Source organism: Takifugu rubripes, chromosome 11 (genome assembly GCF_901000725.2).
Source record: "Takifugu rubripes chromosome 11, fTakRub1.2, whole genome shotgun sequence".
NCBI lineage: Eukaryota > Metazoa > Chordata > Actinopteri > Tetraodontiformes > Tetraodontidae > Takifugu > Takifugu rubripes.
The window spans coordinates 3,101,288-3,121,973 of record NC_042295.1 but is presented as its reverse complement, the minus strand read 5'-3'; the positions used below and the strand labels follow the sequence as shown (position 1 = coordinate 3,121,973).

The window sequence follows — 20,686 nt, the reverse complement described above, 5'->3', positions numbered from 1 at the left end:
AACTTTCTAATTAACCCTACTTTCGACCCTAAGCCTAACCTTAATCCTAACCATAACCCTAACCACAAGCATAACTCTAACCCAAACCCTGGTCCCTAACCCTAACCCTAATTGTACCCATCTTCCTTTAAGATTTTAATACCTAAAATTAGCCTTCACCTTTTTATGGTCTATAAGGGCGGGGACAAAAGTAAGGTTAGGGTTAGAGTTGTGGTTGGGGCTAGGTTTAGGGTCTAAAGTAGGGTTTAGGATTAGGGTTGTGGTTAGGATCAAAGTAGAGTGGGGGAGGGGTTGTAGTTGGGGTTAGGGTTGAATTATGGTTAGGGTTAGGTTAGAAAGTAGGGTTAGGGTTCGGGTTGTGGATAGGATTTTTTTCAAAAGTAGGGTTAGGGTTAAGGTTAGGGTTAATTAGTAAGTAGGGTCAGCGTTGAGGTCTAGGATTTTGGGTTGAACCGTTTAGCACTGGCATAGTGATTACAAGGGTGTAGGTGCGTGGAAAGGTTGCGGTCTCTCCCACAGGGGGTCCAGGTTCAAAACCAGGTCTGGATGAACAGAGGAAGAGGGGATACCTAAGCCTGTCAGCTGCATCAGTGTTCACTTTTAGAAGACTAATTAAGTCGATAGAGTACGTAAATAAATAGATATATCATAAAAAGGTGAAGGCCAAAGTTGGTTATTCAATTTTTAAAGGAAATGAAGAAGTGGGTTAGGATTAGTTAGAAAATAGGGTTAGGGTTAGTTAGAAAGTAGGGTTGGGGTTGGGGTTAGTAAGTTGGGTTGGGGATAGGGTTAGTAAGGCAGTAGTGTTAGCATTAAATTTGGTGTTAGTTCAATAGTAGGTTATGGGTTATGGTCGGGGTTCATTCAAAAGGGATAGGGTAAAGAGTTAGGGTTTGGGTTAGGGTAGAAGGTAGGGTTGGGGTCAGGGTTAGTTTGAAAGAAGGTTTGGGTTAGGGTCAGGAGTTGGGGTTAAGGTTAGGGTTAGAGTTAGGGGCTTTAAACAAACTCCACAGCTTGTGATGGTAATTGGCACATTTGCTTTATTTTTGAAAACAGACAATGAAACCATTTTTATGTCGTTTTTTTCATATTTTTTCTCACAAGTTCAAACTCCTTGATAAGGTTGAAATTGACATTGCACTCACTGGAACATGGGAAAAGTTTTATTTTTGTTTGCTTGTTTGATTTTTTTTTAAATCTTTTTAGTCATAACATCAGTGCAAGATTATTTTTCCAATTCATATAAACTGTCATAACAACACCAAAGACATCAAAAAGAAGCCGCCACAGCTCTTAAGTTTTTGTGGCTGCGAAAAAGTTCCTCTCGGAGGGAGAGTTCCCATCATGCATCTGGTTCGATGGTTCATGCTACTGTTCTCAGGTTTGGTCGTCTGAACACAAATCATCAGTACTATAACTGATTTCTACAGTATAGTTTATTATATGATCAGGTCAATAACAACAGGTCCTTTACTGAATACGTGAGTAAACAGAGTTTGTAAGGGTGTGTAAACTGAGCTGGAGCAACTCAAATAGAATGGAGCGAGGCGGGGGAATGAAAGAGCTTCTAAAGGGTGTGGGTTTGGATAAAGCTGCCCAACTGGAAATGTCACACATTGGTTCATACATTCTACTCTCTGTCTCATATGGAAGTACATTAACTACGTGTTCTCAACACACTTGTTCTGTGTTGAAAACAGGATTTGCATTTTAAAACCAGCTATTTTTGTGCGTGCATTTGGAGAACTATGGATTTTGCAAAACGTGTTGAAAGAAAGTGCATTGCAATGCAAATAATCGGTGGCGCATTTGCAATGCATTTAGATGTGGAAATATCCAGTTGGGAGAGTTCACTCCACCACTGATTCACTTGCAATAGAGAGTGAAGGTGTATCCTCCTCATCGCCATCCTCGTCATCATCAAGGTAACAATCATTTTTCATCATCATCCCATCCTCCTGTATGAGCTTGAGCCAAAAAACTTCACGCTGGAAACTCCCCCAACATGAGAAAAATCATTGCCACACAAAAAATGACAAACAAATAGAAACGGAGTGCCCTCTTAAAGGCAAAGAGCAACCTTTCAGATTTTTCTTGTGTTATTCTTCATTCTTTTTCTGGAGGTGATATTTCATTCTATTCTTCCTTGGACTCGGTGGCGCCAGCCGCCGCTGTGTCCGCTGGGGCGGCTTCCTCTGCTTTACTCTCCTCTGCAGCATCTGGAGGAAGAGGGAGAACGGAGGGGCAATGAGGAAAGGAGAGGAAGATAATGAGGATTGAGGTAACATATTCAAACTCAAACAAAAAAGCATAGGTACATCCTGTTAGCATTAATAGAACAGCTTGGTCTTTCCTTTATTCACTCAGATGGAGTAAACATGAGGACAAGAAGAAAAACAAGAAGAATAGGAGCTGCTTAAATCCTCAATGTTGACTCAAACTATAAGAAAAAACCTGCACATTCTTCATGCCCCACATGTAGATCATGAAAGAGGGGGGTGCTGCTAATGGGGGCTGCTTCTCCTCAATGTACCTGATGTTGACAGTCAAGTGGAACAACAACAACCGCTGTGACTTTCATGCAGTCACCCAAACATCTGCTGTCCTGCATAATAGAGAAAACCCATTATCGTATAGAACAAACGTGTTGTCCCACAAATTTTGGAGAGAGAGGGAAAAAATGCTCTTGTAGATTACATCATGATGACCTCATGGTCTTTGAATAGAAAGGGGTGAGATCATAGCATGACATCATCCCGTTAGAGATTTGACTTTGTGTGTGGGTATGTGTGGATAGATAGATAGATAGATAGATAGATGGATAGATAGATAGATAGATAGATAGATAGATGATAGATGGATAGATAGATAGATAGATAGATAGATAGATAGATAGATAGATAGATAGATAGATAGATAGATAGATAGATAGATAGATAGATAGATAGATAGATAGATAGATAGATAGATAGATAGATAGATAGATAGATAGATAGATAGATAGATAGATAGATAGATAGATAGATAGATGGATGTAGCCAGAGGTAGATTTTTAATTACCGCCTGTCCAGCAGCTCTAAGCGGTGACGTACCTCCCCGGTTGGGATCGTGACCGGACAGAATCATTAATCATTCATTGAAATCAGAGCACCTGTTATCGCTGCTCCACACCGTGCAGGCCAGCTACCCAACTGAGATGGTAACTATGACAACAGGGAGACAGCACAGCCTAGATGACCTAGTTTCCTTTTAATTCTGTAGTGTGTACCACTCCCACCTACCACAGACTGAATGCAATCAATAATTACCTGTCTGACCCTCTCCATAGAGCAGAGGAATGAGACCACGTTGGGCACCATGACTGAATTTTCTGTATCACGTACTCACAATATCGTTTGTCTTGGATTTATTTTAAGTGCAATTGTGAAAGTGAGATTTTGTGCGGCAGTGCCAGGTGTGAGGGGTACCTGCTTGGTCTTTTGTTTGGTTAGGCTCCTCCTCCTTAGCTGTCTGACTGACAGCAGCAGGCACGTCGGCTTGTCTGGCCTCCTCCTGTTTCTCCTCACTTTGCTCCTTCTCCTCCTTCTTCTCCACGGCTGTGGCTGTGGTAGGACTCTTGGCATCTGCCTCTTTGGGCTTCTCCTCGGTTTTCTCCTCCGGCTTTGACTCCTGTTTCTGGGGCTCCGTGGTGGGAGGCGCAGCGGGAGATGTAGCTGCTCCTGCAGGAGAGTTAGCCAGTTTTTCTGCCACCGGGCTTTTGGCCTGGCTCGTCTCCTCCTCTTTCTTAGCCTCTCCTTCTTCTGGAGCCACTTCGCCATTCATCTTCTGCTCTCCCTCTGCTTTCTGCACCTCCTCTCCTCCCTCTGTGGCCTCCTCTGCAGCAGCAGGACTGTCTCCGTCCTTCTCTTTCTCGCCATCTTTCATCTTTTTCCGAGTTATGTGTCCACGAAAGCTGGCCTGTATTTTGGTGGCAGCCTTGTGGGCTTTGTCTTCAGGTTTGTTGGTGGTTCCATCCTGTTCAATCTTCTGGTCAGCGTCCTCGTTCTTCTCCACCTGAAGATAAAGAAAAGATACCATGACCACACATGCAATAATGTAGTGTACTGGTTACCCAAAATACTGCTGCATGCATCTTTTGATTTCTACAGAAGAGCATTTTTGTTGCTTCAAAAATGCCACAATTATACAGATTAAATAAATTAATCGGATTTCTGTTTTGTTCGTTTGTTTTTGTCCCAAAAAGAGAATTGATTAAAAGGAAAAAAAACTTTGAAAAGCACTCAGAAATTAACATAAAGGAAAGTAAATATAAATCTTAACCAGGAATTGAAGAGGAATATTAAGTCAGAAAACAAAGACAAAAGTTATTCTGTGAAAGCAGTTTTATTCTGCTCATACTGGGGAATCAGAGTGGTAAGATGTGGGTGAGGGTTCAGGACTGGTTTAGGGCTGAAGGAAGAGCAGGCTGAGGAAGAGGACGGAACAGTGGAATATTGAGGTTGGGCCCATCTCATTACCTTGGATAAGTGGATCCACACAGTGGCTCTCCATCAAATTGTGGCTTGTGCTATGAGTCATATAAATCTAATGAAAAGAAAGCAAATCAAATCAAAGAATGGGTGATGAACATAAAGTGGCAAAGAAAACCAAATCCGCACATTTTGAGCAAAACAGCCAAATTTAAAAAAATAAATTTTTTAAAGCGGGTAGAGAAGAGCCAGTTCAGCCAGTACGGAGCTTCAAAGGTGCGCCTTCACTTAAATGTGAGGGGGTAACATGAGGCAAACACAAAGTATTCAAAAAGCTGGGACAAAAAAAGGGAAAAACCCAAGTGCGGCGCAGGCATTGTTGAACATAAATGATTAAATAAATAAATAACGTGACATTTATCTCTGTCAGGTTTTCCCTCCAACATCGGGACATTTTCAAACAGGAACAGATGAAAGCGTTTAAAAACTCCCTGGCTGCTAGGAGACAAGCTGCTCTCCTCAGCATTCCCTGCCATACCCACCATCGCCCCCCCCCCCCCCCCCCCAGCCCACCCCAACACAACCATCAAAGGTTACCGTGACAACCAGAGTGCTAACTCATCACTGTGCCGTCTGATGGATGCTGCTATGAAAGACTTTATGTCACCCTGACTGGCAGCGCACCTGACCCCAATGGGGTACAGGCCAAGAGGAATTTACCATTCAGGAGGGGGGTGGACAGTGAGAGGGGAGGGGTGTGGACGGGGATGGGAGGACAGAGGAAGGAAGAAAAGGGAGAGAGAGGTGGGGGAGAGCGAGGGTGATTTTTAATGAGAGGAAATGTTAATGAGGACAAGGACGTTCTCCGTTACATATTCAGGTGACCGCTGCTCTGATCAATCTGCCCAAGGTGCTCGCTTCTCCTAGCGTGATCAAAAGAAAATCCTGAAACTCTCAGAGTGATTATTTATTGACCCCATCAATGCGATCGGATTACACCGTGTAGTCAGATTAAAGAGAGTCAGGTGTCTAAATTGAGAAACATTGCATGTTTGGTTCCATTCGAAAAAATATAACCCCAAAAATATTATTGCAGTTTTATTGATTGTTTGTTTTTTACTTTTTATTCTGTGACTTGATTTAAAAGCCCGGAGCTTTAAAGCAACATGTCTTCTTCAGGGTCAGTCTGTCAGTCTAATATTAGAGCAGGGGCCAAGGCACATGAAGTCATTCCATCCAGCTCCTTCACCTTTCCTCACCGACATGCTCAAGGTCCAGGCTGTAAATCCAGCCTCACCTCTTCCTACAAACCATAATAACTTTTCCAATCTATTTGCTGCCGCGCAATGTTATAAAAAATACATTTCGCCTTTTCGGCGTGGGTCCAGGACGGTGCGTCCGGCCAGCAGATAAAGACTATATGAAGTGTCGGCCTATTAAAACACAAAGCAGCAGCCGCTGTTCTTTAAAATCCACTGGTCTCCAGTGACTCCTTTAAGATTTTATTACAGCTGATCTCATAGGTGGTTACAATTGCCAAAAAGTCTGACCCGAGCACTTAACTCTAAATAGAATTACTTACTGGCCGCTTGCAGTGAGTCAGTCAGAAAGAGAAAAGATGGATGAGAGAGATTGGGAATACTGGGTACATGACATCATACTGAAGGGGGGGGGGGGCTGTCACTGGAGTACAAATGGGGTAAAATATGAGCGGAGTGCTCAGTGATGTCATCATAGATCACATCATTCCCATTACTGACACGGTTGTGGGTTCAAATATGACACTGAATTTACATAGTATTCAATTAATAAATGATGATAGATTTGTCTCATTCATTTTCTTAAAATACACACACTCATTAATAATTCTTAATAAAAATAAATCACCTGTGACGCTGGTGTGTTCTTATATATCATTCGCCTGCTATGCAGCGGCTGCAGGAGGGCCAAAAGAGCAACGCCTCTGAGCAGAAAGTGCACCCTGGTCACGTTCTCAGTCCTGCAGGTTCTGCTCCACTCGCGTTCTGTTGCAGCACAATTTCATTCATAAATACAGCGGCGCCTCCCCAAGCTACCGGGTGCACGCTCATCCAGGCTCCGCAGCCGGGCATCTGCTCAAAGCGCCTTAATTAGTCATTTTTAGCCACCGTTTGGATTCCAAGGAGGCCTAAAAATGAAAAGTTCTAAAAACTCGACAGGAATCTGTCCGTTCAGAGTATGAACGTGCAATAATTCGCAGGTCTATTGAAATGGATGAGCAGCAGGGGGGTGGGGGCATGCGTCCTTTCTGCTAAAGTGATAAATATGTGCCCAATTCTTATGTCAGCGGTGTCTGTGTCCTTGGGTGGGCTGAGAACCACACCCGCCAGATCCATGATAATACCCCATCCCCCCGCAGCGATGCACAGTAACAATCCCACAGCTCCGTTCCATGGGTGACATTTGGGGAGTGGGGGGAATTATTAAGGAATGCATACATTAATTCACACGTGTTTGCGTGACCTTGGTACGCCAAGCAAGCCAAGTTGATTTGATCCCTTTCATGAGGGATTTCTCCGTCAGTGGCCGAAATCAAACTGGGGAACATCCCAAGCATTTTTTTTACAGGTTTTCAGAATTCCTGATCGGATTGTTGCGATTGTTCGGAAACTCAAACAGCAATAAGTTTGTGATAAATTCGTAAGGCTTCGGCAGTTTGGCTTCATCATTCAACCCTGAAATATTTGTTAAAATACTCACTTTTTCCAGCTCAAAGACATTAGAAATCCGCCAAATTTGGCAAATTAACATGTTTTTTATTTTTATGGATCCCAGATTTCACCTTCTGTCAACGGGACCCCGTTTCCAAAATGCCAACATGTGGATAAGCAGCCACGCCGTCGCTGACAGTTAATAGAGCAGATGACATCAGCAATGGTTACACTGCAGCAGTCCTAATACTCATAATTACACAAATATAATCATTAATGGACCGATTCTGACAGAGATGAATGTTCCTTGCTGTTGGGGAAATGTGCGTTTCAGATTCTGAGCGCTGATTCATTAAAAGAGGTGAAGAAGTGGATGTGTGGTTCAGTCCCAGTAAGCTCTCCTAAAAACCCAGCGTGGTTTCATGCTGTCTGTCTGATTTATGTCTCTCCCTCTCTCTCCCTCTCTCTCTTTCTCTCCCTCTCTCTCCCTGGCTCTCTCTCGGAGCACCACACCCTTTCAGCCGGCTAGCTCCTGCAGATGAGGGAAGGGAGTCTCAGGTGGTGACTCCCTCCATTCCTCACCTCCACCAACACTTCTCCTCTCTGTTTCTGGTGTGTAAAGAACGCCGGCTGATCAGCGGCTGATCATTCCATCCTCTGGAGCTGCCTTTAATTCAATTACAGCGACTCTGCCTGAACAAAAGCTCGTGGTCCACCGCTCGACTCACAGAGGGAATGAGGGGGCGAGGATGAGGAGAAAGAGAGAGAGAGAGAGAGAGAGAGAGAGAGAGAGAGAGAGAGGAGGGACGTGCTCGGGTCTTTGGGTTCATACAGAAACAGACAGACGGGGTCTGGACGTTGAGCAGGATCTGGGCGGAGGTTGAGAAGATGCTCGCTTCTGTGCAGGCCTAAAGGTGGATGAGGACGTGCCTGTGCTTCATCTTTCCCTCCATTCCGTGGTAAGGACGAGTAAAATCAGTCCTAAAGCTAAAAATACAGCCGGCAGACATAAATGAAACACTAGCAGCCACTCCCAGGGAGGAGATGTTGCAACAGCACTTAAACGTCCACGACGGCAGGACCGGCCGGCTTTTTGCTCATCCGACCATGAAGTAGCACAAGTCTGTCTGGACTGATCTGTCTCTGTGGTCCTGAAAAGCAGCAGCGGGAGGATAAGTGCTTGTGTAACTGCTTAGAATGCAGCGACAAAGATCTGTGGGAAAAAGCCGGTGCCTCACCCACATGGCTGCAGCGCGCCGGCTGCTTCCACCTGCATCTCTCTCTACAGTCTCATTTCTGCTTTGTTGCATGTCCCCACCTCCCCCCGTACCTCCCTACCTCCATCCTCATCTGAGTTGAGGGGTTTTTTTTACCTCCATTTTACTGTTCTTCCCTACAATCTCATTGTACAACAGCAACTCTCCGCCCTGCAAATTCAAAAGGGAAGCTTTTGTTCAGAGCTAACGTGACTCATCCACACTAACATTTAAGACACCAGTGACAGCAGCTCCTCTCTGCTGCCAAGGCCCACCCGCTCCTTTTTATTTTTTAAATTGTTCTGCAACCTTTAAATAAGTACACACTCCATACTAGCCTCCATTGACAGCAGCCACTTATAAGGCTGGAGGGCTGTGATAATCCATTTATGCTCATTTATTCCCATTGTATCCCCCCGAGGCTGCTGACATGATGGTGCTGCTCGTTCTATCTGTACCCCGCCCTTTTTTTTTTTTCACTGTGGAAATTTACTTCCCACTTCAGCACAAGTGAAAAAGAAAGGTATTAAGACCCATCAATTAGGAGCTCGTAAGCTGTTTAAAGGAGCACCAACGTGTTCGGACTATATTTCCGTTTTGCAATGTGCTCGATGCTCTTTCACTTTTTTGTTAAGTGCTTGATCAATATGAGGGGATGTCCAAGATCCGGTTACACACCCAAACCCATGTGCACGTAGCGCCAGAGAGGGACTGTGGGAGCATTATTCATGTGGGGTAATCGTATTAGCTATAGGTGTGTCTGCATCAAGACGGCCAGGCTCCAGTCCGAGGAAATGGCAAACATTTCCACCAGCACCACCAGCACCACCCCACCACCGGCACCACCCCACCATCACCACCCCACCACCGGCACCATCAGCACCACCTCCTGCTCCGGCACTCACAAAGTTCAGAGTGGAGACACGTCATTTCAGTCACGCCAAAGATCAGAATAAAATCGGTTCACTTTACCGGTTTGGTTCTTCTTATGCAGCACAGCATGGTTCAAGTTGGTTCTATCCTCCCTTTTGATGCTCTGCTTCTTTCTTCCCTTGAGTTTGCTCCTCAATTTTTCACTTCTCTCTCACACGCTCTCGCGCACACACACACACTCTCTCTCTCTCTCTTTCTCTCTTTCAGGCTGTATCAACAGCTAAGCTGCCCAGTGCTTTTACTCATCCCAGTCTGCTTGCACTCCTTCTTCAGTTGCTCCTCTCTCTCTTTTTCTCTCGCTCTCACTGACAATGACTGTAAGCCCACCCTTTAAACCCCTCCCTCCCTCCCTCCCTCCCTCCTCCCTCCCTTCCTCCCCGCCTCGTCTCTCTGCCTGACTTCAAGATGCGGCCCCACCCTAAAAAAGGTTCTCCCTTAATAGCTGCAAGGGTACCTCCAATTTGCTTTATCCACTCATCTGTATCATCGTATCCTTTCATCAAGCGTGCAGCCATATACATATGTTGCCCTCGCTTTTCACTTTCCAAGTCTTTAATGAGTGTTTCCAAATTGCCACGGCGATGTCACAAAGATGGTTTTTGGCTCAGCCAGCAGCATCTCACTGCCAGGAGCAATGTGAGAAAGATGATGATGCCACACACACACACACGTGCGTGCACACTCACACACGCGCGCGCGCATTTAAGCCACATCACCCTCACTACCACTACTCCCCCCGAAACGCAGCTCACTCTGTTCTCATGGAAACACCAGCAGATAGACCAGAAGAGCAGAGGAGGAGGAGTAAGAGAGAGCGAGGGAAAGAGAAAGAGGAATAGGAAGAGAGAGAGAGAGAGAGAGGAATAGGGAGAGAGAAGAAAAGAGGCAAGAGGGCCGGGTGTGGCAGACAAGAAGAACTGACTCTGTTTCTCTCCCCCTCCCCCATTTTTCCTGCCCACATTGACACACAGTGTGGTTTAATGAGCACACCCCTGCCCTCACCCCCCCGGCACTGTCTCACCATCAGTATTTACAGAGCATGGCAGGTGCATGTCCATGCAAAACACCCACACTCCGTATTTGTTTTCCATAATACACACGCACACACACAGGAACACAAACTGGTGTCTGAGTGTCCCCACCCCCGCATTAACAGCAGCAGATGCTACAGATGGATGGATGGATGGATGGATGGATGGATGGATGGATGGATGGATGGATGGATGGATGGATGGATGGATGGATGGATGGATGGATGGATGGATGGATGGATGGATGGATGGATGGATGGATGGATGGATGGGCGATATTAAGCAGCCTGCTGAGCCACAGCCTTCCTGGTGGTCATCGTTACTTGAATGCAGAATACGTCAGCGCCACTGTGACATCATGGTCTGAACTGGCCTGGATGACACACATCCTGGAAATATGCAGGCTGCCGGTGCCACTGCCGCTGCCGCTGCCCTGCTTGTCCTTTACACACCTTCTTCTCAGGGGTTTAATTTAATTTAATACAATCATGCAGATGAAATCCACTGTTCGCGTTTCATTGTTTCAGATCATCCAAGTTCTGAAGTCATTGTTTCTGGGGGGTAGTTTTTCACTGAGCAGTTTTTGAAGCCCTTAAATAGGGGATGTAAGTTTTTCAGAGGCTGCCAGATTGAATTAAATTTCTTCTATTAGTTGATTACGGAAGATAGGGGGAACATCAATCACAGCTAAATCTTGAAAAAAAAAAAACTTAAGTAGTATTTCTCCAACTGTTACGCTTCATTTTCACTACACTGCAAATCCTGACAGATACCAAATCATTGCTCTACAATATAGTGAGTAATGGCAACCAGCCATAAATTAAATTATCCGTTTCATTAACACGTGCTGATCTATTCACCAATTACAGATTTTTGCAATCTTCAACACTCTAAATGAAGAGATGATTGGACGCCTTGTTTGCCCAGATACACAGAACTGTGTATGCAAACTCCATCAACTGCTCTGGAACACATTAGCATATGCTAAGTCCATGTCCAGATCTTTGATTTCCAGTAAAGGGGTAGAATCTGCCGCTGTAGTGATTGCACGGATCGATAGCGTCGCGCTGTATTGAGAAGCTGTCAGGTACAACCTGACAACACCCTGTGTAAGCTCTTCATTGGCACTCTGTCTCGAAAATAGGATACTTTTGAGAAAGAACCATCCGAGCGCACCAGAAATGTTGCACATCAACCCTGTGACCTTTTAACACCCTCATTAATTAACTGTTACAGTCTTTTACTCCATCAGTTTGACACTAACAGTAAACTACCAAGCTAAGCTAACCTGCGCACGTCCGTGTCCTCGTACACCAGGAAACAAAGTGATAGTATTTTTTAATTAAATTTCCAGGATTGTCAGTAATGAGAGCATTCTTAGAGTCACCGCACACATCAACTTAGAGTCTGCAGGTGACACCGGGTGAACCACAGCAGCTGAGGCAGGAGTCAACGCAGAAGACAACTCTAGTTGTTGTTGCTATGGCAACAAAGCGCTGCCACATGCTTGGGTATATGTATCAAGTGCAATTTGAAGGTTTTCGTCTCACCACGATCAAATCTGACTGTAGGATTAAGAGCTTAGAGTCTGATGTCTGAATGGCTGTTAGTCCCGCCACGTTTGTCTGCAGTGCAGAACACTGATGCATCATCTCCTGCGAGGAGACCTGGAACAGCCGTGCACGGTCCTCCTCACCCGGCAAGTGGAGGTGAGCAAGTGCCGAACGCATTTCAGAGGTTTTTCCAGAGTTTATGAGCAGCTTCACCAATATTCCGAATGCGTCTGAGATGAAAATTCTACTTGAATGTAGGTTTTTGGGGGCAATTTCTCAGGTATCCTAGCAACGTTGGTGTGGAGTAATCGAGTAAATGAGTGATTCCTTTTGTTGAAATCTGAAGCAGAGAAGTTTTGCTCCTCTACCAACTCAGAATTTTGAATGCATTTACTCTTTAGTCTAGTAAATATTCAACAATAGACAAATTTGACCTGATGAATATGGACGATGATACATATTCAGCAAGATTTGGAGACTTGACTGCAGCTTTTGCTGGAGCATTGTGATTCTGGGGCCGGATTAGACGCTTGTAAAAAAATCTTTTAAAAAATCTTTTAAAAAGTTTTACTTCTGTATCATCTCGGATACAAACATCAACCGATTGTGAAATAAAACGGATTAAACGTATTTCGATCAGGAAGTAGCAGAAGACAAAAGTACTTTAAGGGCCAACCTGTTAAACTAGTATAACTTGCTGCAAAAGTCTGGGAACTAAATTTTGTGTTTAAGTGTTTGCAAATGTGAATAAAACTCCAATATGTTCTTCCTTTGCAAGCAAAGTAACACTGGTCAGTTTAAAAACATCGCAGAGTGGAAGTAAAATATAAAATGAAACTAATCAGATGTGGAAATCATTCACAGGGATTTAGTTACATTCCATCAGTGGTTAGTTGTATTGATAAGTTGTAACCACAATTCTCAGCAAAAGGCAGATGTTTCAAGGGTTTCATTTATTTATTCTCCTGGCTGACATCAGCAAGCTGTTGCCATGGCAGTTCAGATGATTCAGGAATGATAATTGCTCCAGCTCAGAGTGAAATATTAAAACCTACAAGTATGAATGGAAAAGAAGCAGTTAAGACACGAGACAAGACGAGGATCCGTGTTTCACCCCAGCCCTTTAATTATCAATTGTGGATCAAACGGAAGCCACACAGTCGACACTTTAACTCGTCCTCACAGCTGATTTTATTTAGCATCTTTAATGAATGAGTGCAAACAAAGTGAAATGAAATATCCAAACCAATAAAGACTGATATTTACTGAAAATGCACAGTCGGATGTGCTAAGAGGTTGAATAATATAGAAAATATACAACATCATATATACTACCATCATAATCAATCAATATAAATAGCACTGAATGTTCAAAACTGACATGATCAAAGTGTTTATTCTCCAAAACATCAATCGTATGCACACGGACACGCAATAAATTAAACTCATATCTCTATCCTTCATAATAAGAAAGTGACAAATATAAAAAATATTCACCTGAAGCTCCTTTGAGCCAGACAGATGTGATCCTGTACTAACCCAACATGTTGGAGATTTCACCAAAGATGTGAAAGTGGAAACAAAACATGTATAAAACTGTCACCACAAACCATAAACCTTCTCTGAGTGGCTCCACCAGTGACCGCCATTCCTTTAGGTCAGCAAACAGGGTGCAAGTACGCCTCCCAGCCTGCAGGCTTCTCTACAACTGAGATTCAGCATAGCCTTGATCCACCAGAGTGTTCTTTTTCAAGTGGTAATACTCATCTTCATATTCAGAGTCCTGCACAGAGCAGAGAGACAGTCTGAGATGTGGCTAAAGACATAAAACCCAGACACACACACGCAAATCTATCTATATTTCATAAATCCTGAGCCCTGCCAGACCTGGAACTATGTAAAATTAAGCAGCCATGTCTGCGGGATATATGTGCTGTTTAAGTTATTCATGGTTAGAAGCCAAATATAGTGCAGCGTACCATCAGATACAGGTCACAACACGTGGGCATCTTGGTTCTGCCGGGTGGTGGGAGGCCGTCATGCAGCTCTCTGAACAGCATAGAACAGACGGTCAGGCTGATGTCACACCAACACAGTAGACGCGATCGTTTACAGCAAGCAAACAATGAATTTACTGAAAGTATTCTCCCCCGTCATGAAAAAAATACCCAATCTAATAGATTATTGATTACCACCCATTAGCGTTATAACGGCAGCAACTGGCAGGTCACATGACTCACCCCTTTGTGACCTCGATGGATGATCTATACTGCGCGGATCTGCAACACATCTTCTTGGAACAGACCATCCGCCCAATCAAAAAGAGCATGATGATAGTGGAGGGGAGGAGGACAAAAACGAGGAGGACTGTGACGTCAGAGAAGCGAATGCTGGGGGCTGGAGAAGAGGAAGTGAGGTCGTTAGGTTAGACGCACCCACACATGACTGGTGACCTCTGACTGCAGGGTCCAGACACTCATCGTGGTCACTTTTGCGTTTGTCAAACAGCTGTTTTATTTATCCCGGACCCCTACATAAACATCACTAGTCCAGATGTGCCTAACGATGTAGTGAGATAAACGCCGGTGCACTGAGAGATGCAGCCGAGAGAGCCGATGGTCATTTTGCATTTTCCTACCTTTTGGTGTGACAGTGAGCACAGTGTGTGATGATGGAGACCCGTGAACATCAGGGGGGTTCCTGACCGAGCACGTGTAGGTTCCATTATCGTTCAGCGTTGCGTTTATCAGAGAGATGGAGGCGTCGCCGCGAGCCGGGGTACCCTGCCACCGGATACGGCCAAAGAACTGACCCGGCGGGGGGAGGAAAACCCGTGAGGAGAAGTGGAAAAACTAGAGAGAGAGAGAAGAGAGATACAAAAAATGATTTAGAAGGTTAGCACCATTCTTACTGAGCAGGTTCATTCACCTTTTAATCCAGATGTTAGTTTAATTAAGCTTAATAACCCCAGTGGAGAGGGTGAGAGAGCAGCATTCTACACACAGCTGTGGTGTTTATTCACACACAGCCTGAACATACCCACACGCAGGGCTGTGGGTTTACAATCAAATCACATTTTGATGAGTCTGTAAAAGAAGATAGTTCAAGAAGGTACAAGAAGCTCTCCACCTCAAAATCGTTAAAGTGTTGTATCTTAAAAAGGCAGAAAACCGTAACGCCAATGACATTAGCGCTCACACAGACACACAATACGCTTAACACACTCTAGATCAAACACCTGTATGAAAGAGTGCAAATAAAAAAATCAAATAGTGTTACCTGCAGAAAGAAATCCAATAACTGCCTGGAGGGGGAGGGGTAGTGGGGTGGTCGTACACAACGCATTAGCATGTGAGACCACAGAATCAAGCATGACTGCTTCTGTAACGTTCTGACTGTAGAACTTCACCCAGAGTCATCCTGCTCCAACTGACTTCATCCATCTCTTTGGCAACAACATTAATGCATAATGGAATTTCGACCAATTCTTGCATAATTGATTTAATTACACCTCAGCCAGCAGCAGGTTAAGAATGTCTAATTAGTAAATTCTGTTTGTAGTAAAGAAAGAGAAAGACATTAAGAGACCAAAACATCTCCTCAATCATGGACATGTTGAAAACAAATCAAGGCTACTTACAAGAATGTTTTTACAGGAACACAATTAAATTCCATCTAGTCCGGTTCACCAAATCAAACATCCGGCTGATTTCCAACAAACAGCGTTGAGGAAATAAAAGTTGGAACAGCAACTGGACGCACACATTCAGGGTCAAACAACACAAACTGAGGCTGAACAAAAATAGGCATTCAGCCTATTGGCTGTGGAGGACAGGTGGGTTCTGGATCGTTCCGTTAGTACAGAATGGTTCTCACCAGAAGCCTCAGCATGACTGGCGCCCTTCACCTGCCTCCCTTCCCGTATTTATTTGTATCTATTTCAATATCCGGTCAACCCAATGAGAATTTTAAAAAGGTAGGGAAAAGGTAGGTGAGTCATTCAGAGGAGGAGCTGCAACACAGCCAAGAAAGACCTTTTGCCACCAAGTGTCTGATGTAATCCTCGTTAGAGATTTTTTTGTATTATTCAGCAGAATTCAATTACCAAATTCAATAATTACATCAAAGATTCAAACACGCGGCCTCTGCTCTCCAATCTCCAAAATTAATTCTCATCAGGGCTGCAGTAATTATGCAGGAAGCCAGCTCTGGCTTCTAAACTGTGTTTTGTGCTAGAGCTTTTCCACTGCTTAATCACGGTGGTTCCCAGGGTGAAATATGGATACTAATGGAAATGGATGCAAAATGAGTGAAGACTTTAAGACAGAAGTAAGGAACTTTCAGGATTGATTCCATCTACTGGCTGTTTCTGAGAACATTAACACATTATCAGCCCTTGATAAAGGGACATCGGCTGGGTCAGAAATTAGCAAAGATTATTAACTATGCCATTATGAGGTAATTCTAGACAATCAGCTGATGAATATGCTACTACACACTCCTCCTCCTCCTCCTATATAAATGCTGAGACGAGACAAGTTCCAACTTAATGACTAAACCAACAGTATTCCAAATCAGGGGAGCCAAGAAACATTAGCCTCCACTTAACTCTTGAGTGCTCCTATAGGAAATGATGCCATATAGGGTTGCAGCTACCGCACTACGGATTCCATTGGTTCAAATGCAATTACATACAACCGCACTTGATGGGTATTTTCAAGTACAAATGGAGCTGCTCAATTCATGTGGTGGATCTTTAGTGGACTGGTCAGTGAAACCGTACCCAGAGCGTGCAGGGTTAGAGGGCTGAGTGCAATTATGGGTTTAGACGGATATATGTGAACGCACTTCAAACAAGACCACAAAAACTCCACATAGGAAAGGGTATTAAGTCGCCAAGTGGCCACCGTTTCCTGCGCGTACCACAGTGGCCTGGCCTAAAGTGTGACAATACCGCCTGTGTATCAAACTTCTAGGAACATAAAGTATGTGTAATTAATTTGCTGCAACACCAAGCTGAACAATTGGCTAAATCAGGCCAACAACCCTGAGAAACCCGGTGAAAGCTGGTGTGGTCTGGAGGCAGAAATGAGGAAACCAGTTCCTCTTAGGGACGCAGTTCTCAACATCTAAATATTGAAATTTATGGTTTAGGGTTTCAAAAATAAACAGTTGCCAGTTGTAATGAGTGCAGGGGAGTCATTCGCTAACAGTTTCGCTACCAATGTCACGAGTAACAAACATTAGTGTTGCCCCCAAACCAACCTTTTTAATGGAATTGGATTGGCTTAAGGAGGAAACATGACTGGTACTGTTTGTAAACAAGGATGGTTGCAGGTGCAGCGTGGCAACGGAAGGATGGCCGCTAGCAGAGGCTGGTTAAGCAAGCAAAGACTAATCTTAACAAATGGAGCAACGTAAAGCAACAGCCTGAAATTTTGATGTTGGTGGGGGTTATTGTTTAGCATCAGATTCGGTTCTGCCACCTGGTCAGTACGTCCGTTACCATGTTGCACGCGCAGCTTCTGTAAATGGGTCTATACTGCAGTACTGCTCGGTGTTGGCAAGAGCACAGCTGCAATTTCTTTAGCGTGGAATCATTTTCAAAGCAAAAAAGACGCCTGGCACTTTTGTTCAGTATTTGGGGGTTTTTTTGGCCAGAGACCAGAAATGCTCAGACTGTTAAAGTCTGGCAACTGCCTCCTAATGGCTCCAGTTATCTGCTTAATAAGCCTAGATCTGGAATAAAAATATATCAAGGAACAGCTTGGCTGTGGGATTTTTTGATGTAATTCCTCTGGTAAAACATAGCTGCTCTGGTATTAATAACTTTAATGTAGGTCTGCTTGAAGTGATCAGCAAACCGGATCAGCAAGACAGTGTTTATTTAGTATTACATCGGGAGCAAAGCTACTGGATCAGGACAACCCTAGTAAAAATGTTTAAACATCCACTCACATTCTGTGGGGGCCCACCAGTCTGAGGCCTGTAGGACCAGTCGACAGACATCTTACTGGTTGGTGTGTTGGAGGAAGTGAAAGTGCAGGACAACGTGACAGCCTCTCCTTTAAATGCCTGGAGTTCTGCTGGAGTATTCACAAAGATGGAGGACACTGGAGACAAAGCTGCAGGTGAAAAGACGAGGAAAACGTCAAATGACAAGGAAGAAGATTTAATGACTGCTTGGTTTTTGTGCCCCGACAATGCATCCTATGTGAGATACCCTGTGTAGCATTATTACAATATACACTTGTTCCACTTGAAACACTGATTTCAAACAGAGGGCTTCTATTGTCTGTGGGGACAACTGACAGACGAGCAGCTGTGGTCTGGTCCCTCATTCCTTCAGGACACATAAAGCAGACACAACAGGCCTGTACTGTTTTTGGCGACTGATGTCATTGATGACATCTGAAGTCTGCCTGGTTCTGCCGTGTGGCTGGTTAAGATCTTGGCACGAGGGTTTAAAAGCAATACAAACCGCATCAATTTCATTCAAAAAGTGTGGTTGCGACGAGTTGGGGTCAGTTGAGTTTGGAGAGTAACGTCTTAGCCTCCAGCATGTCTGTGTGAAAGGATGGTTTCAAAGGTGGAAGAAGTATCCAAAGAAAAAGAAATCACCTTAACCCAAACCCATTCATTTCTATTACAAGCGTATTAACTCCAAACAGCTGCAAAGGCTTTCTGAGCCTTTGAATAATCCCAGTCTGGTTCAGTGGGCTACACCATCATGACCTGATGATCATCGACACCCAGCACGACACCAAAGGGCATAAGAAGGCTGCTGTTCTCAGTCCCAAACACATTCATGGAAATGTAGAACAAGGTGCACAAGCCAGAGGAACAGCCGCTACCTTGAAACTAATCCCATTTAACACAATGAGGGGGATTCTCAAGGCCCACAGATGGAGTCATAGCTTTGGGAGTTACCACAAACACCCCTGACTGAAACCCCATCGTTGAATCTATGAGGCATTAGGAAGATGAAGATGAGCAACATCAAACTCAACCACACAGAAGAGCTGAAGGCCTCTTTCAGAGCGACCTGGGCTTTCAGAACCCCTCTGCAGGGCCAGACCTGTCCCTTCCATCCCACTACACGTGGCTGCAGTAATTCTTGCAAAAGGAGCCAAGCAAGTATTGAGGGCTGATCATGTTTATCCTTTGCAGTAGCCCAACATTTCTACATACAAATCTTTATTGGCATTTTTGGTTTGTCTACAGTAACATTCAGATATTCCTAAACATTGGATTTGAATTAATCAAATCATATAAATCATCTTTGTGATATTGTGGGATGCAGTGTGGTTAGAATATACTCACTAGAAAATATGGGCGTAACAACTACCAGTATCAAAATAAAGCACTGTAAAATTTGTTCGTTACAATATTGCTAGCTAATTATTCACATTTTTTTAAAGAAATCTTTATCATCCTTCACAGAATGTCCGGTCTTTAATGTCCTCTAGAGGTCATTGGTGTTTAAACTTTTCATCTCAGCCACTTTGGAATGTTTGGCCTCTGAAAATATGGCAGAAGGCACCTGCACGGAGAGTGTTCCAGAGATTTTAAGTGATTTTAAGTACTTTTGGACACATTTCAACAATAACGCGACAATAATGATAACCTTGATCATTTTGGTCACGATAAATACAAAGAAAATATACAACACAAAGTACAACCTGACACGGATTACGTGGTTACAATCACAGCTGCCTTTTCTGAGAAGCTGAAAGCCTCCAGGTCTAAAGTCCCCGCCCAAATACTTCTGAATGCAACCATGCAAATGTGAAAGTCTACAAAATCACCAGGCACTTTGTTGTCTGCGTTTGCACTGTCATCAAAATACCTCCGGAGACCTCTGGAGATAGAACCATGATAAAGTTGGATTAGAAACAAGTTAACTTGTCAACATGTTTAACATTCAACATGTTGACAACATTCAATACACTCCTGATTCACAGGTGTGTTTACACTGGTTGTCCTACTGGCACAAAACATTTCTTAAATTCATATTTTAAAAAATTTGGATCCCTCAGCGTATGGAAACCCCATCTTAATGTCTCTTGCCTTGGGCCCCTGGCAACACCTTATTCCAGCATTACTTAGGGAGAAGATCTTCAACATATTAATGTGGGAAACCTCAAATTCAGACGCTGTCAACTAGTTCTGCCCAGTTGAGGTGTCGGATAATAATGATCTGTCTGTTATTTTTGGATTATAAAGTTATACAGGTTGGAATAGTTACGATTAAAGGAGCAAACAGCTAGTAACAGACAGGCAGTTCACTGCGGACTAAAGTCCAAGGCTTACCGAGGAGCCAGAAGAGCAGGCCCCGGACCGTCGTGCTCCTCCCGCGGAAGGATCCGCACATTCCGCCATGTGACGGCGGCTTCGCACCACTGAACGCCAAAAACATTCTAAAGCTGCTTCAAAGTCCGGCTACAATTCCGTCCATGTCAGACTAACGCATTATTCAACTTCTCCGTGCGTGCTGCGTCTCACACCTGACAAACAGGTGTGTCAGGAGGCGGACACACACGCACAGACAGAAGCACGCCCACTTGTGACGTCATGTTTTATGCACGGGAACTATTTGTTTGTGAAACGTAGGCCTGCCCTAGTGTACCCTTCAGGAGCACCGCTGTTTTTAAAGACATTTAATGAATGAATGTTGAGTTGCGTTCAGAATGTATTTTTCTTGGGTCATAATTGTGGTACTTCACATCTTAAATAGACATTGTAGCAGGATTT

At 44.0% G+C, this 20,686-nt stretch overlaps 2 protein-coding genes across 2 annotated transcripts; both read right to left on the bottom strand.

The window, feature by feature from the left end:
* Positions 1-1,017: 1,017 nt before the first annotated feature.
* gap43 (growth associated protein 43) lies at positions 1,018-9,670 on the bottom strand. The gene is made up of 3 exons (XM_003968224.3): positions 9,388-9,670; positions 3,468-4,053; positions 1,018-2,219 (listed from the first exon to the last, which is right to left on the bottom strand). Exons 1-3 carry the CDS (start codon positions 9,415-9,417, stop codon positions 2,137-2,139), a joined length of 699 nt encoding a protein of 232 aa, XP_003968273.2. The 5' UTR covers positions 9,418-9,670; the 3' UTR covers positions 1,018-2,136.
* A 3,424-nt stretch (positions 9,671-13,094) lies between these two features.
* On the bottom strand, positions 13,095-20,481 carry LOC101078841 (myelin protein zero-like protein 3). The gene is made up of 6 exons (XM_011608187.2): positions 20,246-20,481; positions 17,891-18,057; positions 14,571-14,784; positions 14,173-14,329; positions 13,912-13,981; positions 13,095-13,715 (listed from the first exon to the last, which is right to left on the bottom strand). Exons 1-6 carry the CDS (start codon positions 20,349-20,351, stop codon positions 13,635-13,637), a joined length of 795 nt encoding a protein of 264 aa, XP_011606489.1. The 5' UTR covers positions 20,352-20,481; the 3' UTR covers positions 13,095-13,634.
* Positions 20,482-20,686: the final 205 nt, after the last annotated feature.

Excerpts from the sequence above, each read along its gene's own strand:
- gap43 (XM_003968224.3), bottom strand. The coding sequence starts at position 9,417 with ATGCTGTGCTGCATAAGAAGAACCAAACCG. Across the intron at positions 4,054-9,387 it reads GCATAAGAAGAACCAAACCG|GTGGAGAAGAACGAGGACGC; the intron begins GTAAAGTGAACC and ends CTTTATCTTCAG. Across the intron at positions 2,220-3,467 it reads CCAAACAAAAGACCAAGCAG|ATGCTGCAGAGGAGAGTAAA; the intron begins GTACCCCTCACA and ends CTCTTCCTCCAG.
- LOC101078841 (XM_011608187.2), bottom strand. The coding sequence starts at position 20,351 with ATGTTTTTGGCGTTCAGTGGTGCGAAGCCGCCGTCACATGGCGGAATG. Across the intron at positions 18,058-20,245 it reads CCTGCTCTTCTGGCTCCTCG|CTTTGTCTCCAGTGTCCTCC; the intron begins GTAAGCCTTGGA and ends TTTCACCTGCAG. Across the intron at positions 13,982-14,172 it reads TCCATCGAGGTCACAAAGGG|AGAGCTGCATGACGGCCTCC; the intron begins GTGAGTCATGTG and ends TATGCTGTTCAG.